General features: G+C 33.7%; 1 protein-coding gene across 1 annotated transcript in view; it reads left to right on the top strand.

The window, feature by feature from the left end:
- Positions 1-16,559, top strand: part of Dpy (fibrillin-like protein dumpy) — a 103,370-nt gene that overhangs the window by 20,865 nt on the left and 65,946 nt on the right. Inside the window, exons 2-20 of the mRNA XM_083100332.1 lie at positions 7,203-7,261; positions 7,496-7,691; positions 8,739-8,843; positions 9,072-9,188; positions 9,265-9,512; positions 10,106-10,355; positions 10,781-11,026; positions 11,135-11,254; positions 11,802-11,935; positions 12,362-12,599; positions 12,742-12,864; positions 12,964-13,101; positions 13,408-13,638; positions 13,779-14,294; positions 14,405-14,590; positions 14,729-14,980; positions 15,095-15,526; positions 15,810-16,103; positions 16,280-16,528. Of these exons, the coding sequence (XP_082956458.1) occupies positions 7,203-7,261; positions 7,496-7,691; positions 8,739-8,843; positions 9,072-9,188; positions 9,265-9,512; positions 10,106-10,355; positions 10,781-11,026; positions 11,135-11,254; positions 11,802-11,935; positions 12,362-12,599; positions 12,742-12,864; positions 12,964-13,101; positions 13,408-13,638; positions 13,779-14,294; positions 14,405-14,590; positions 14,729-14,980; positions 15,095-15,526; positions 15,810-16,103; positions 16,280-16,528 (4,134 nt within the window). The remainder of the gene's footprint in view (positions 1-7,202; positions 7,262-7,495; positions 7,692-8,738; positions 8,844-9,071; positions 9,189-9,264; positions 9,513-10,105; positions 10,356-10,780; positions 11,027-11,134; positions 11,255-11,801; positions 11,936-12,361; positions 12,600-12,741; positions 12,865-12,963; positions 13,102-13,407; positions 13,639-13,778; positions 14,295-14,404; positions 14,591-14,728; positions 14,981-15,094; positions 15,527-15,809; positions 16,104-16,279; positions 16,529-16,559) is intronic.

Below are 16,559 nucleotides of genomic sequence, written 5' to 3'. Positions count from 1 at the left end.
AAAGTTATAGACGGTGGGTGCTAAGCATGCAAATTCGTTCACAAGCGACATTACAAAGTCATAAATGTCTCTCGTTAAAGGATTGCCATGACTAATTCAAGATATTACGTAAACTATATGAATCTACGAAATAAAAATAAATTGTTGTCTTTATTTAATAATGCATTATGTATTAAAAACTGTCTTTTATGAAGTTTGGAAAATAGATTTGAAGCAATTTTATTTTACATATACTAATCGACAATTGTTAGAGAATAATTTTCCGCGCGGAGTAATGCGATTTTGTATCATTGTATCTATAATATTGTGTGTGTGTGTGTGCCTGTGTTAATTAATAGATATATAAAATAAAAGTCATAAAAATATATACGTGAGATATTTAATAAAATATATGAAAACTCATACACTTTCTCTCAGACTATTTGATCTCGAAATAATAAATCCATAGAAATTATAATTATTTACTATTTTGTCTCATATTATAATAAGAAGTTGTTTACTTGGAGAGATTTTATGATATTTAAAAAAATATCTTTAGTCTCTCTATAGATGTACTGTTTCGAGATCAGACAGTCTGAGAGAAAGTGCATAAATTTTAATGCCGGTATAACGGGTTAATGATTCTCATTGACAATATCGAGTAATAATACCGAGTTTCAAACTTAACATAAGGTACAAAGCAGTCTCTAGCTGCTAGTTAAGGAAAATTTTATTATTTCCATGATTTGCTCGTCTTATTATATCGAAGTCATAGATACATTAAAGTTGTACTTTTGAGTCATATCACGCGTGGGATATACCCCTGGTCTCCCGGACACACATAAAAGAATAATAAAAGAATAATCTCTATCGCCAGGATGTTTTCTCTAGTCACATGTAGACACTTTCACGGCGCCGTTGTACAAACACGTTGTTCCTGACCTGCAAGCTTCCATAAACTGAGAATCTCGTGGGCGAGGCAAGTATAATAAAGAAGAAATCCGTGAAGCCGATGACTCGCGAAGCAAGGTTGTTATTGACCTGGAATATCTATTTTGGGCTACGCGTGAACTGATAATTAAATCGATTTACGATGAATGACATCATGAAAAAAAAAAAACTAATGTAATGCAGCGTGATTACAATATTCTATTTTTGTGATTTTGTAATTATGGTTTAACTGATATGTATAATCAACAAGCAGTTTTTACTATTAATTGAATATAGATTGAACATACAATTTCTTTTTTAATTTCCCTAAAACAAATTAAAAATTTTATTTCTCCTAAAAATTATTTTAATAATTTTAATTTTAATATTTCTCAAATTTTTTTAAAAATAAATCACTTTATTTTTTACAAATAATAATTAATTTAATTTTTCAAATAACTTTTAAAAATAAATTCTATTTTATTTTTATGCAAATAATTTTAATTTTTTAAATTTTATGAAAAAGTAAATACATTAAATATATTAATATATAAATATATTATATAATATAAACCATAAATGTATAAATATATTTAAAAAAATAAATTTTATGTATTATTTATATTTCAATTTTAATCCTAACTTCCTTAATATTCTCAATAACCCTTTTATTCGCTTTTTTAATTTTCTAACAACTCTATTTAATGACTAAGTCAATAGGAATCTGCAGCTATCAAAATTTTGAAAATATACTCTAGAGAGATAGACTAAATAAATAAAACATCAAGATAAAATTGGCGGATGTTATAAAAATAAATTATTTAATTAGTAAAAATGAACAGCGCGATTGTTATTAAATAAAAAAATAGAAAATTGAAACTCTATTTTTTTTAATTAATGCTTTTTAATTTTTATTGTATACTGTAATTTATATTGTATATTTGTAATTATACTTGTAATATGATTTAATGAAAGAATCTTTCACTTAATTCGTTCTAGTTCATTTATCTTAAGGCAACGGATCTGTCTACACAACCTATAATTTACGATCTATAATATATTTACAATATCTACGAATCCGTTACTTTAAAATAAAATAATAGTTAATCACTCATTTATCAATACGCAATAACGAAATTGATATTAAAGCTATACTAATCTGTAATATACAAATAAAAGATCCAATTATTGTAGCTCACAATAATAGTATTTTAAAAAATTATTATTGTACGTGCGGAAAATATTTTATTCCATGCATACAATAATAAACAGATATATAATAGAATAATTTTATAAATTTTGAAAGATTATATTTTTTTAAATAAAAACTTTTGCAGAATATATATAAAAATATTTCTTTTTTCTAATCTCTTGCTTGAAAATCATTTATAAATAAAATAAATTAATTCGCGCACGCAATTTATATAACTAATATATAAAATAATCAACACTTATTCCAGAATTGCTTTGCCGGTACTCGATATCTCCTAGGCCTGTTCCTCCACTCAGGTTTTCAGGATTCGTTGACTCACACGCGCGACACTTTAAACGACACTCCCGCACTTGGGTATGCGACACTTTGAACGACACTTCCGCATTTAAACGCGCGATATTTTGTACGATACTTTCTATGAAACTCCCGAATGATTGCGAACCCTTTTTTGAAGCAAAGCTTTTATTAAGCATTGTCTAATAATATTCAATGAGATTTCTAATTTGGCATCGGGAGCATATACATATAAAACTTTCAGTAATAAATAAATAAATCACGGCATAAACATGCGCTTTATATAAAGATCTACCGTTGCGATATAGTTACGTAAAGTTATTAATAAATAAATTATTAATTATAATAATCAAAATAAATTATTGTCGCGATTGCGTTTAGGAAAGGAATTCGAGAGAGCGTTTCGCACTACTACCTACTGTTCGAATGTCACCGTGTGAATGATAACAAAACGCGGGCACGTAAACATTAGAGCGTTGTATACCATAAAAATCAAATATCACGTTATAAAAAGTTAATTCCTTATTCAAATAATTTTCTTTTTTATGTATAACACACACACACCACACATACAATCGCTTAATAAATGATCATTTAATATATAAGTTAAGAATATTTCTTAACTTAATAAATGATCATTTAATATATAAGTTAAGAATATTTCTTAACTTATATATTAAATGATCATTTATTAAGCGATTGTGTGTGTATGTGTGTGTGTGCTACGTGTATTATATTACGGAATTTTTTATTATATTAATTTTCCGATCCTGCGATTCGTGTCTGGTTGTGCGTTTTTTAATTCAAATTATATTTAAATCGCCGAAAAGTTAATTAATTATATAAGTCTTAACAATAACATGTCGAAAAAAACAATAGTCAAATATCTACCATGTAACAATTTATTAAAGCATCTGACAATAAATGAAATATATTTTTGTCATCCCGACGGTCATACATGTTGTTTATCAAAAGTTGATTAATCGTTAATCATTGTAATAATTATAGCGAATTAATTTTTAATATTTGTCGCGATCGCGTTTCGATTATAGAAATTCGATAATATATGTGGAGCTTCTCGTACTAGAACTTTACTGCTTGAGGGTCATCGAGCGAATGATAACAAAGTCGTATGTAAACAAGTATAGCGCGCTATACGTTGTCAAGGTCTAATCATTACGGAAATATTTTACGTATTATAATATGTAAGTATATACAACGAGAAGTGTTTCTTTTGATTTATATATTAATTATTAATTAAACAATTAATCTTTCATATTAAACATTCGATTCTGGAATTTATCTTATTATATTATGTGATCTTATTCCGAATAGCTATTTAAATTTATATCAGTGAACAATTTGAAGTATCGAAATATATTTAAAATTTTGAATATTGTTAGAGAAAAGTAATTTTTGTTCATAATGATTGCAATAAAATTTGATATAATGAAATGAATAAATTGCGAGAAATACACGCTTCGATAGAAACCTATCATCGTAATATATGTTACGTATCCTTTATCGAAAGTTGATTAATTGTTAATTATAATAACCCTAGCAAATTATTTCTCTACACTTATCGCGATCGTATTTCGAAAAGGAAAATATACAAAGCATCTCGCAGTATTACCTTCTCTTTCACGTTGCTCGAATAACAACAAGGTAATCAAGGATATCTTAACAATAATATGTTGAAAAAAAACGATAGCCACTCGTATGACAATTAATTTATTACTGCCTCGAAATATATATTCAATATTTTATAATATAAATTTCAGTTAAATATTCTTCATCTTCTTGCATTTTAAATTAATTTCGATAATTTGGCCAATACATATAAAAAATCTAACTTAAAAGATATAATTTATTTTAGTTTGATAAAAAATATGTTATAATTTTACGCCAAATTATATTTGGAGAAGATATTTTTTTAAGATTTTTAATTGCAATTTATTAAATAATATATGGCATATAAGGAAATAAGTGACTTGCGTTTTGTAATATTCTAGTTTGTGTTCAGTTAAGGAAATTGATATGTTATATCATAAGAAAAAGCAAATATCTAAACTAGAAGTCTTGCGTGTTAATTTGCCTTGTTTCAATCGACACCATTCATATCATAACGTTGCATATAGGAGGAGTCTTGTATGCTCCATATATATAAATGCGCATTGCGATTAATATCATTCATTTCATTCAGATGCGATTAATATCATTCCTATTCATACAGATGCGCTGTGATGCAAAATTAAAGTTACACAGTTAGATTGTAAGCGATGCTTACTGATTAACCAATTGTAAGATTGCGACATGCAAATATGCTAAAGAAGTATCGACAAAAATCAATGTAACTATGTCAATCGCTTGCGGCAGAAAGATCGATGTCAGTCAAGAACGATTGCCTCGAGATTTCACAGCTCTACTGTGTCTACTGTATCTACGTTGCAGCATATATTAAAAAAATATATTTATTCTTTTACATTTAGTCGTTATTTTTACGACTCTAATAAGAGAATAAAAATTTCTGTTGACTCATTTCTCACGAGAAAGAAATTTTTATTAGTACAGTTTGTTAAAATTTACGTACGTAGATTACTATTTTTATCAAAATTATTATATGCACACGTATTAAATTATTATACATTGCACATTTTTGTAAAACGAAATACGTAGTAATTACAAATTATTAATTTATTAGAGAGATCGATCACGAGACGGAATATTTTTTTGATATGTACGCGTAAACCGTGAACTCTTACGTAATCATCGCACTTTCATAATAAAACTTGAAAGACTACTGAAGCCACAAAATGTATGTAGAAAATGAAATACATGAGGTATGATATTAAATGCTAATTTATTCCATAAATTATTTTAAAAAAAATTATAAATATATAATTTAACTATATTTGTAAATTTTTATATGTACCCCGTTACGTGGATTTAATAAGATAATGTATTAATTTCACGTACGTAAGCTTTATTTTTCTCTTTAAATATAGGACTTCGACTAAAAAAAATAACGGAAATTGCGGAAGCAAAACTGGCTGCCCTAAAATTATATTCGCTCACAGTGGGGTAGAGCCCGGCTCTTCCGTGACAAAATTAAAATAAGGGAACCCGCGTGGATACCCGTACTCGCAGCTGTGGGTTTATACATCTTGACGAGTTAGGGGTACGGCGGAGGGGTACGACTCGGCGACGATGCAAGGTGGTCGGAGGGGGCAGGAGAACCACAGGTGCATCGCACTCATACGCCCTCCTTTATTACGTTCCTTCGCTTCTCTTCTCTCCTCTACCTTCTATCCGCCTGGTTGTTTCTCCTTGCACACTTTCCGCTCTTCCTCCTTCTCATCCGACTTGGCGAACATAACGTCCTTCCTTCTCTTCTCCCTCTCACCCCCTTGATCCACCCTGTGAGCTTAGCCGCGTGCAGTCGTTAACATTTCACCGCGCCAGGTTGATCGCTGCAGCTCCAACTTATTGTGCTATTCGTTGCACGCGCATAGTGCGTTTGTTGCGTTGTTTGTCTATGAAGAGCTTAGAACGAAGACGTTTCTGCGCATATGACTATCCCGCGAAAATATCGCATTTTTTGCGAAATTTGCATTTTGTAATGTCTGTTGTGACGAGAGCAATAAACAGAATACAGCTGTTTCGCGATACCGGGGAATTCGCCGATTTAGACTTCCGCATTTCTGCGGAATATAAATTCCATTGGAAAGTCCGATGAAAACACGCATTTTCCCACAATGTTAAGTCAAATGCACTGCGCATCTTGCAGATGTACGAGACGTATCTGAAGACTAAAATTGGTGCGTCAATTTTATTGTAACAAGAATTTAATTTTGAAGCTAATTTGAGATATAAAATGATAAAAGTTAAGGAAAATATCGCGCTAAATGATCCATTTCAATCAACTTATTTCTAATAACGAAAGATTGATTTTGATTGACGTTCATCATCGATAACTATTCTAATGCCGTCATGTCATTAGCAGTTAAATCTGTGCAGAATAATTTATACATAATTTATTTATACCTATCATATCGAAACACTTCGTATTTTTTGCTTCAAGATATTAAATGTGTATATCTATCGTTGAGCAATAAAATCGATATTTTCATATATTGCGTGATTTGTATGTGAGGGCTGATAGATCAACCGATCTAACATACATTTGTGAATCAGCCATACCGAAGCGATTGGTGGAGTAGCGGCTTGTTCGTTGGACAGGTGTTTGATCAGTGTAGGTTTATCCGTTGTGACTAAAAAAACGGTCGATGGTTTCTTGCGGTTTTGTATTTACGCTTGATTTTCCGATGATTTCCTGCAACCGCGATGCTTTCCTCGTGATTTATACGCCGTGAACATCGCGGAGAATGTCGAGTGCATCTTTCTTTCTCTTCCTTTTTCATCTTCGGATGTAGCTTGATCGTGAAAAATCGTTCCCAGGGTGTTGTCGTTGAGTGGTATCGTTTTTACGAAACCACTTGTGAATTTGCGATGATGCAATTACCATGGGTGATTCCTGCGTGAAGTCATCGGGCTATTACGTGTACGTGTTTAAGAATTTATTTAAATTTCTTTTGTAACGCTCTTCGAGAAAGGATGACAAACACTTATGCACACACATTTGATCATCGCTAAAAATTTCCGCACCTTTATTTCGTTATCAGTAAATTAAATTCATATATTTGATGCTTGCGTGTACGATATCAATATGATTAGATGGATAATCAATAATCAATAATCAATCCATGATTTTTTTTATTTTTTATAGCAAAGATGAAACATCTTTGGCCGTTGCTGGCGTGGATATTTCTAGTTTCGTATCCTACGGTAAGTAAGCGTTCATCTAAAAACTTTTATTCTTTCGCGAGTAAAGAGATTCATTAATTTTTTTATTCAATCTGTAAAAACTGCTTTCAGTTGAATACAATTATGACATGACAGAGCTTCTCGAGAAGAAGTTTGGCTTCATTTATAGTTGAATTCACGTCAGAACGTTATTCAGAAAATAATTTTATGTTGATTATGTTTAAAAAAAATAACATCTATCCTACAATTTTTCAGGCCGAATCACGTAACGGACTCGGCCATGGATTGAGGCGAGAAGTATTCTTCCTAAATCTCGAGGACGGCTATTTCGGCTGCCAAGTCAACGAGTCGACGGATATTCTGCAACTGCTCGAGCTCTCGAAGCTCTGTGATCATCGCACCGATTGTTACCAGGGTGCGGATGAGCAGCGCAACAAGTTAAAGTGCACAGGTGAGTTACCTGTGGGAAAAAGATATATCCCCTAGAACAAGCTCGAACTCATTAGGGTAAGCTTCTCGTGAACGCAGTGTCACTGTGAAGCGATCGTGAACTTTATGGAGGAAGTAAAAAAAAGAAGACATCGCATGACATGACGCACTATCGTTAACATTTCCGTTGCTTCTTTACATCATTCCGTCATTTTCGATGTCATTATGTGGTAAGCTAAGTAATTTTCCTTCACGTCGCAGAGACATATTCACATCGAGGCGACGCGTAACACATCTCGTCGCGTCAATTAGGGATTATGTTCTCATGTCATTATATATCACATCGTACCAAGTCACGCCTACGTCCGCGTAATTAGTTGCAGAGTATTATTTTTATTTTCCTACGGACTTTATTTTCTTGATCGAAGGGTAATTGACGTTGCTGAGGCGTGGATGAGCAGTTCACGTTACCTGAATCTTACCGGAACGTATCGGCTTCGCGGCTTGTGAAAAGAACTTTGGTATCGATGATTAGTCCGGTGGGAGAAAATTGCGCGATTAACCGAGACTTATAATATAGTCGCAATTTGCTTGCCTCTTTTTCTCGGATAATTTTACTTAATGACTAACAAAAACGGCTCGTGCATCAGACAGGATATTTTTTTATAATTGAATATATCCTCTAACTCTCTAAATAAAACTGGTCGGATTAACTTGAAAAAATCAAACGTTTAGTAATATTTTTATGTTTAGGAAAAAATAAAAATTAATATTTATTAATATTAAAAATTATTATTTTAAAATATTAATAAACATTTAGAATTTCATTTCTTTTCTAAAAATCTATATAACAAATTTTAAAAATGTATATTTATAAATTTAGTTAATAAAATAAAAAATAATGATAACGATATAAATTAACTAAATAAATTAAATTAACTAAATTAAATTAACTAAATTAAATTAACTAAATTAAATTAACTAAATTAACTAAAATATGATTTATTCAAAATATATATTTCATGATGAGAAAACTAATAGTGAGTTTTATGAAAAATCTTATTTATAGACGACTGTACAAAAGAAGACGGCACCAAATGTCAAAACGGTGTGTGTCTGAATTCGGTCTGTCACTGTAATGATGGGTTTGGAGGATGTAATTGTCAAGTTCCAGGTTTGTATAACTCGATATATTATTGTATAACATCGTTATTTATTATATAATAATTATAATATTTCTTTTCCTATAACTTATATTTAATTAATGCGTGTATATCTTATTGTATATGCAATCCTTGGATAAATTCAACGCAAGTACATACATTATAAGCTTGTTTTTTCTTCTATTCTTTAATTTAATATTAAGTAATATTCACGCAATGGCAAAAATTGAAAATTACAGACGAGAACGAGTGTAAATATCGGCCCTGTGATATATTTGCCCACTGTACAAATACTCTTGGCAGCTTCCAATGTTCCTGCTATCCCGGATATCGAGGCAACGGCTTTCACTGCGAGGGTAAGTTTATCATTTACAAAACGATAATAATTGTTACGTATATGTGTTTCGATTATTTATAAACTCGTATCTGCAGATATCAACGAATGCGATGATCCAGCGCTCGCGGGGCGTTGTGTCGAAAATGCCGAATGCTGCAACCTTCCTTCGAATTTTCTGTGTAAATGCAAACCCGGCTACATCGGCGACGGTGAGGTGCATTGCGAAGATGTGAATGAGTGCACGATACCAGGTGCTTGTGGCGACAATACCGTGTGTCACAACATACCTGGCAATTATACTTGCACGTGTCAAGACGGCTTCACGGGAGACCCGTACAACAGTGTGAGTACATGGAAATAATAAAAATAGGAATATATAATATTAAGGAGGACTATAAATTAGAATGCATAATAATAAACGTGAAAATTTCTATTATTTAATAGAATGTTTTTTTGATATTTACATTAGAAATATTACTTTCTTAATAATTATTATAATAAAAGTGTGAACAAATTATGGAGTATATATAGACAAATTAAAAACATTTGCAAATTTTTAATTATAATAGTAAAGGTAATTATTATTAGGAATAATAGTATTTAATATTTGTTTTTAATTTAATAGTATTTTAATAGTATTTTAATAGTATTTAATATTTATTTAAATTTTTTATCGTAAAACAATTTAAATACTTTAGAATTAATTTTTAAAAGTTTTTTATTTTATTATTAATTTTATGATTAGTTTTAAAAATTTTTCTATTTTTTGATTATTTATTTTTAAAATTTCACTACATATTACATCTAAAATAAGTCTAGTATTATATATAAGATATGAAATAAAAATCTATTGTGAAACATTTAAAAATTAACAATAGGTTTATTAAATAGTGGCAAATTACGAATATATATAAGTATAAATTTATTTACATTTAGTGTATCGATATTAACGAATGCGAATACGAGGGTGCCTGCGGAAAGGGAGCACTATGCGTAAACTTACCAGGCGCGCATAAATGCGAGTGTCCTCAAGGATACGACGGTAGTCCCGATGAGGAGTGCAGAGACATCGACGAGTGTTTAAGAAGTCCTTGTGGACGTTCCGCTCTCTGTACAAACGTACACGGTAGCTTCCGGTGTTCGTGTCCTGAGGGAATGGATGGTGATCCATTGTCAGGTTGTCATGGTAAGCCTTGAGAAAATTTTTAGAATTACAATCTTACGTATTTTTTATATTTTATTGCAATTATTAAACTAAACTGTTACGTTACATTAATTATGTGTGGTAAGTAAAAAATAACATTTTGTATCGTGAAAACGACTTTTTGCAACAAATATTATATATCATTAATTATCATATGCTTCAGTATAACATTGTTCGTTATCATTCTAATCATCATAGTCAGCTTTAATAAATACATAAAATTTATTTTAATTAAAGTCTCACCAAGAGAGATAGTAAAGTACACATGTTAGTTGCTTTAGAGTTTAGATTCATTGTGTGTGCTAGTTTGTATTATAATATATGTCTGTAAGTGACCCCCAAACTTACAGATTTTTGCATTCACGTTCATCTCATGAATTAATCAACTAACTAACCGTCACTAACAGATATAAACGAGTGCGAGGAAGGTGCATCCTGCGGAGCGAACTCGGAATGCGTGAACACCATCGGTAGCTTCGAATGCAGATGCCATGCCGGTTATCAAATGGATCCCACGCATGGTTGCGTTGACGTGAACGAGTGCGTTGGCGCGAACGCTTGCGTCACCAACGCGAGATGCATCAACATCCCAGGGTCGTACAAGTGCATTTGCCCGTCGGGTTTCGTCGGCCAAGGACTAACCCTCTGCGAAAGTCAGTCACAGCTCTAGGCTCGCTATAATTCTAATCTATCTCATTGCATGTTTGTATTGCGCCTTATAGAGGGCTAACGATTAATAAGACTCATCTTGCGATTAACAGACGTGAATGAATGCAAGCGCAATCCATGCGGCGAGAATGCCGAATGCACCGACACGATCGGCAGCTTTACCTGCAGTTGCAAGGTGGATTACACGGGCGATCCTTACAAGGAGTGCAGTGGTTAGCTTACTGATACTTTTTTGTTTTCCGATATGTCTCTCCTAACAAAGAGACACTCAATTCAATGAATTACGTGGCTCTGAAAGCGCCAGATCCAATCCTCCGTTGATATGATTTTGAAACTTATTACAATTCCTTCTTTAAATTTTATATCTTCATAAATTAGAAATTCATTACTTGCATAAAATTACAATTATATTTACAATTGTACTTTTCTCTCTTTTCCATATTAGAACATCAAATTGTCTTAATTTGCCAAGCGATGATCTATAATTTGATAAAATTGTATATAGAATTCTCTGTGTGTGTGTGTGTGTATCCTGTGATATATGTTTATATAAATATATATGTATGTTTTTTTCTTAAGTGCTTTTTGTGTTGCATAAAATTATGCATAGAATTCTATTTCAAATTTTGTTACAAATTATAGATTGTTTAAAGTATGTAATCGCTCGATATATAAATATCAATGCGATTCTCTGACTGATTTGCATCTCATTTGAACTCATAAAATTTCTCTATTATCTTGATGTACGATTTTTTCTAGACATCGACGAGTGCACTGCTCTGGAGAATCCTTGTGGTAGGAATGCGATTTGCAAGAACGAAGTGCCTGGTTACAATTGCATCTGCCCGACGGGATATAGTGCCAACCCCAGTTCGCCAGTCGCATGCGACCAGGTATAATTCAATAACCCCGTTATGTCCTGTATCTTGAATAGTCACTTCATGCATACATATGTATACAAATATCCCAAGACAAACATATCCTCCCAAAAATAGACATGATCTACATCTCGGACCGGTCCCCGGTTCTTGTTTACCAAGGTGACAGATAAAAGAAAGTAAGAAAGCGGCATTGTGTACTAAACTAAAACGAATGCAAACCGGTTTTATATATACACAATTTACTCCTTTTTTAAAACCATGTTCTTTCCGTTGTTTTGTAAAGCCGCAAAACCTATTCAAACAATTCCATTTGTTACATATGTTTTTTATTTGCCCATCTAAAAAATAAAAGTCCGCAAAAAATTCAGTCTCATTAATAAGACAAATGTTATGAATATGTAAAAGGTTAATAATGTCAAACCATTGTATAATTTTCAGACCGATGTAACAACTCTCTGTAAATCGAATTTTGATTGCGTTAACAATGCCGAGTGCATTGAAGGGCAGTGCTTCTGTAAAGATGGCTTCAAGGCTGTCGGTGCCGAGTGCGTAGATCTGGACGAATGTCTCACTAATCCCTGTGGACCCGCATCGATCTGTACGAATACTAGAGGAAGCTATCATTGCGAATGCGAATCCGGATTCGTTGGTACTCCGCCCCACATAGCATGTAAAGGTAATAGTTAATTATGTTTACAATATTATTATATTTTAGAAGATAAACGTTACATACAAAAGAATTGTTTACAAAATCATGAAAAGAGGAAACACACTGAGAATCTTTTTTATAAATTAATATAATTTATATTATTTCAAAGCACCGTGCGATGAGGTAACTTGCGGCGAACATGCCTTTTGTAAGGCTGATGGCCACGAGGCTTATTGTATTTGCGAAGATGGTTGGACCTTTAATCCAAATGATATAGCTGCTGGATGCGTCGGTGAGTAAACCGATAATTCCTCGATGAATCAAGACATTCGCTAATTATTCATATAAATAGGAATTTTTTTACAAACATAATTTTATTTTTCTTATCTAGATATAAACGAATGCGATGCAAATGTAAATGGACCTTCTGGAAGATGTGATAAAAATGCTATTTGCACAAATACACCCGGTGGTTACAGTTGCCAATGTAAACCTGGATTTTCAGGAAATGCCTTCAAACAATGTATAGGTAAAACTCTTGCATGAGATAAACTATTAATTAATAATTAATTTTGCAATTTTATAAAAGAATCTATTATTAATTTACTAAAAGCTCTTTATTAAAAACTCATTATTAATAAGAAAGTAGTTATTTATTATTTAATAATAAATAAACATAATTTATATAATTTTAATTATATAATTAATACATATAATTAATTCATATAATATTAATTCATATATTTATTATTTAGGTATTTTATTAATATCTTTATTTATCAATTATATTTCAATTATTGCTTGGTACTTCATATTGTTTAAATAAATATTGTAGATATTGATGAATGTACCAAACCTGTATGCGGTCATGGAGCAACCTGTACAAACACCGAAGGTTCTTACGCTTGCTCTTGTCCGGAAGAAACCATACCAGATCCCGATCCCTACATTAAGTGCGTTGGTATAGTCAAGTGCGAGGTCGACGACGATTGTCCAGGAAACGCTATTTGTGATCCGCAAAAGAGATGTCTATGTCCCGAGCCTAATGTCGGAAATGATTGCAGGCGTAAGTAATATACATACTTCTTCTTTCAGAAGATATTGTACAGATCTTTTCATATGTTTTATATCAAACATAGAAAAATTATTTTTTTTGTGTGTACAAAATATCATCAGTCCGTAATTTTTCGCAACTTGCTCGATCAGATCCATGTGAAGACCTATCCTGCGGACCGAACGCTCATTGCATGCTTCTGAACGATGTGGCGACGTGCCTTTGTAGCAACGGTTACACCGGAAAGCCCGGAGTCAAGGGAGGTTGCCGAGATATCGATGAGTGCGCGATAAATCCGTGTCCTCCGGGAGCAATTTGCAACAACGAGCCCGGTTCCTTCTCGTGTCAATGTCCAAGCGGCATGACGGGTGATCCTTACAGCGGTGGCTGCCAGAAGACCAAAACACCTCACGTATGTGGCCCTAGTGCGCCCTGTCCCGCTGGGGAACAGTGTATCAAGGACGAATTCGTGGGCAGTAGCGTGTGCATCTGTCAGCGCGGTTACATGCGCGACCACGAGACTGGTAAATGCAGAGACATCAACGAGTGTATGGAACTAAGAGAGAAGCCCGCCTGCGGCGTCAACGCAATTTGCAAAAATCTTCCCGGCAGCTACGAGTGTCAGTGCCCACCGGGCTTCAATGGAAATCCGTTCTCGCTTTGCGAAGGTAGACAGTTTTCGAGTTATATCTCTTTTGATTTATATTTATGGCATTGTGATAATTATTATTGTTATTGACGTTGTTGATTGAGGTCGAAAAATTTGGAAAATTCACAGAATGCAACAGTATCGAATGCCAGTGTCAACCGCCGTACAAAATCGTCAATGGTAAATGCATGCTAGCTGGATGCTCCAAGGGCGAGAAATGCCCGAGCGGTGCCGAATGCATAACGATTGCTGGCGGTGTCAGTTATTGCGCCTGTCCCAAAGGTTACACGACCAAATCCGATGGATCCTGCGAAGGTATGTTATTTGACAAAAGCGACATTTTTTTAAGGCGAGCACAAATTCTTCGTTTGATGACAATCGTGTCGAGAGACATGCAAACCTTGATAATTGTACTTGATACGATCAGTCGATCAATCGATTATTAATTTGTAGATATAAACGAATGTATCGTCGGACATCAAGTCTGCGGTTACGGTGCCGAATGCATCAATCTACCAGGCGCTCATCAATGCGTGTGTCCACACGGATACGGCGGTGATCCGTACAACGGCCTTTGCTCTCCAGCCCAGAAGAGATGTACCAACGACAACGAATGTAAGGCTAACGAGAAGTGTGTGCAACCTGGCGAATGCGTGTGTCCACCGCCGTTCTACACGGATCCCTTGAATGGAAATCTATGCAAGAGTGAGTCTACGAAAGATCCAATTTTCTATCATAATTATAATTTTTTCACATATCACAATCTTACGATTAATATTTTCTACGTGGAATTGTCTCGAATATTCTCTATTATTGTAGATCCTTGCGATCGTTTCCCATGCGGCATTAATGCGAAATGTACGCCGAGCGACCCGCCACGATGCATGTGCGAGGCTGGCTTTGAAGGTGACCCGCAGCACGGTTGCGTCGACGTGAACGAATGCGTGAATAATCCTTGCGGTCATGGCGCGTATTGCATCAATACAAAGGGAGATCATATATGCGAGTGTCCCAAAGGCATGGTTGGTGATCCTTACGGTGCTGGCTGTACGGGAGTTCCGACCAGCAAAAGCGAGTGTTCCTCCAACGACGATTGCGAAAATTATCTGACGTGCGTCCAAGGAAGCTGCGTTAATCCTTGCGACAATATACCGTGCGGTCCAAACGCATATTGCGAGCCAGATAAGCATGCCGCGTGGTGTAGATGCGTGATCGGTTTTACAGAGGGCAAGAACAACGAATGTGTCTCCCGTGAGTACAAATTTGTAAATCAAACTGCTAAACAACTTACTGACAAAGTTATATTTTGTATATAATATTTTAATTAAATAATAGATGTAAGAAATTTTTTTTATTAAAAAAATTATTATGAACGATTTATATAAATTATTTGTTAAAAGATACTTTATGGTAATTTAGAATATAATTTTAATTTTTAAGCGTATATTTATTTTGTCAATATATTATTAATGGGTGAGATATATTAGCTGTGATTTTATCGTATAATTTGGATTAATTTAATTTTCTGATATAGAATGCGATGGCTTTGTTTGCGGCACCGGGGCTCAATGTATCGTCAGTTACGATGGGCCGACCTGTAAATGTATCGAAGGCTTCATGGGTAATCCTTTCCCTGGTGGACAATGCGTGCCGGATGTTTGCTCACCTGAAATCCCGTGCGCCGAGCCAAGCGTGTGCATCAGTGGACGTTGCAAACGGCGTTGCGAGGGGGTGGTTTGCGGTATCGGAGCAATGTGCGATCCTTTAACGAATAAATGCGTGTGCAACCCCTACTTTGTCGGCAACCCCGATTTACTCTGTATGCCACGTAAGTGTAATATGTATATGTAATGAGGCCGTTTCATATGGATGTTTTTCTAGAAAAAAAGAGAAAAATAACACATATCTAATAGTTTATAAATATTAAATAATTAATAAATATTAAATAATATAATAAATATAAATATAAATAATATAAATATTAAATAATTTTTCAATACACAGCGATTCAACCACCTTATTGCGATCCAACCTGCGGAAAGAATGCGCACTGCGAGTATGGTCTTCAAGAATCAAAATGTGTCTGCAACCCGGGTACTAATGGAAATCCTTATCACGGCTGTGGTATCCAAGAAAAATCTGATTGCTCCACCGCGGTATGCGGAAAGGATGCGCATTGCAACGCAGGTCCCAATGCTGTCGAATGTCTCTGCCCACCTGGCTTCGCTGGCAATCCGTTTATCCAATGCTTTGGTTGGTATAGCTAATTTTAATTTTATTTTTC

Source organism: Camponotus vicinus, unplaced genomic scaffold (genome assembly GCF_025532165.1).
Source record: "Camponotus vicinus isolate PSW18456_S1 unplaced genomic scaffold, iyCamVici1.0 SCAF_5, whole genome shotgun sequence".
In the NCBI taxonomy this organism is placed as follows: Eukaryota; Metazoa; Arthropoda; class Insecta; order Hymenoptera; family Formicidae; genus Camponotus; species Camponotus vicinus.
This window is presented reverse-complemented; position numbering and strand designations above follow the sequence as displayed.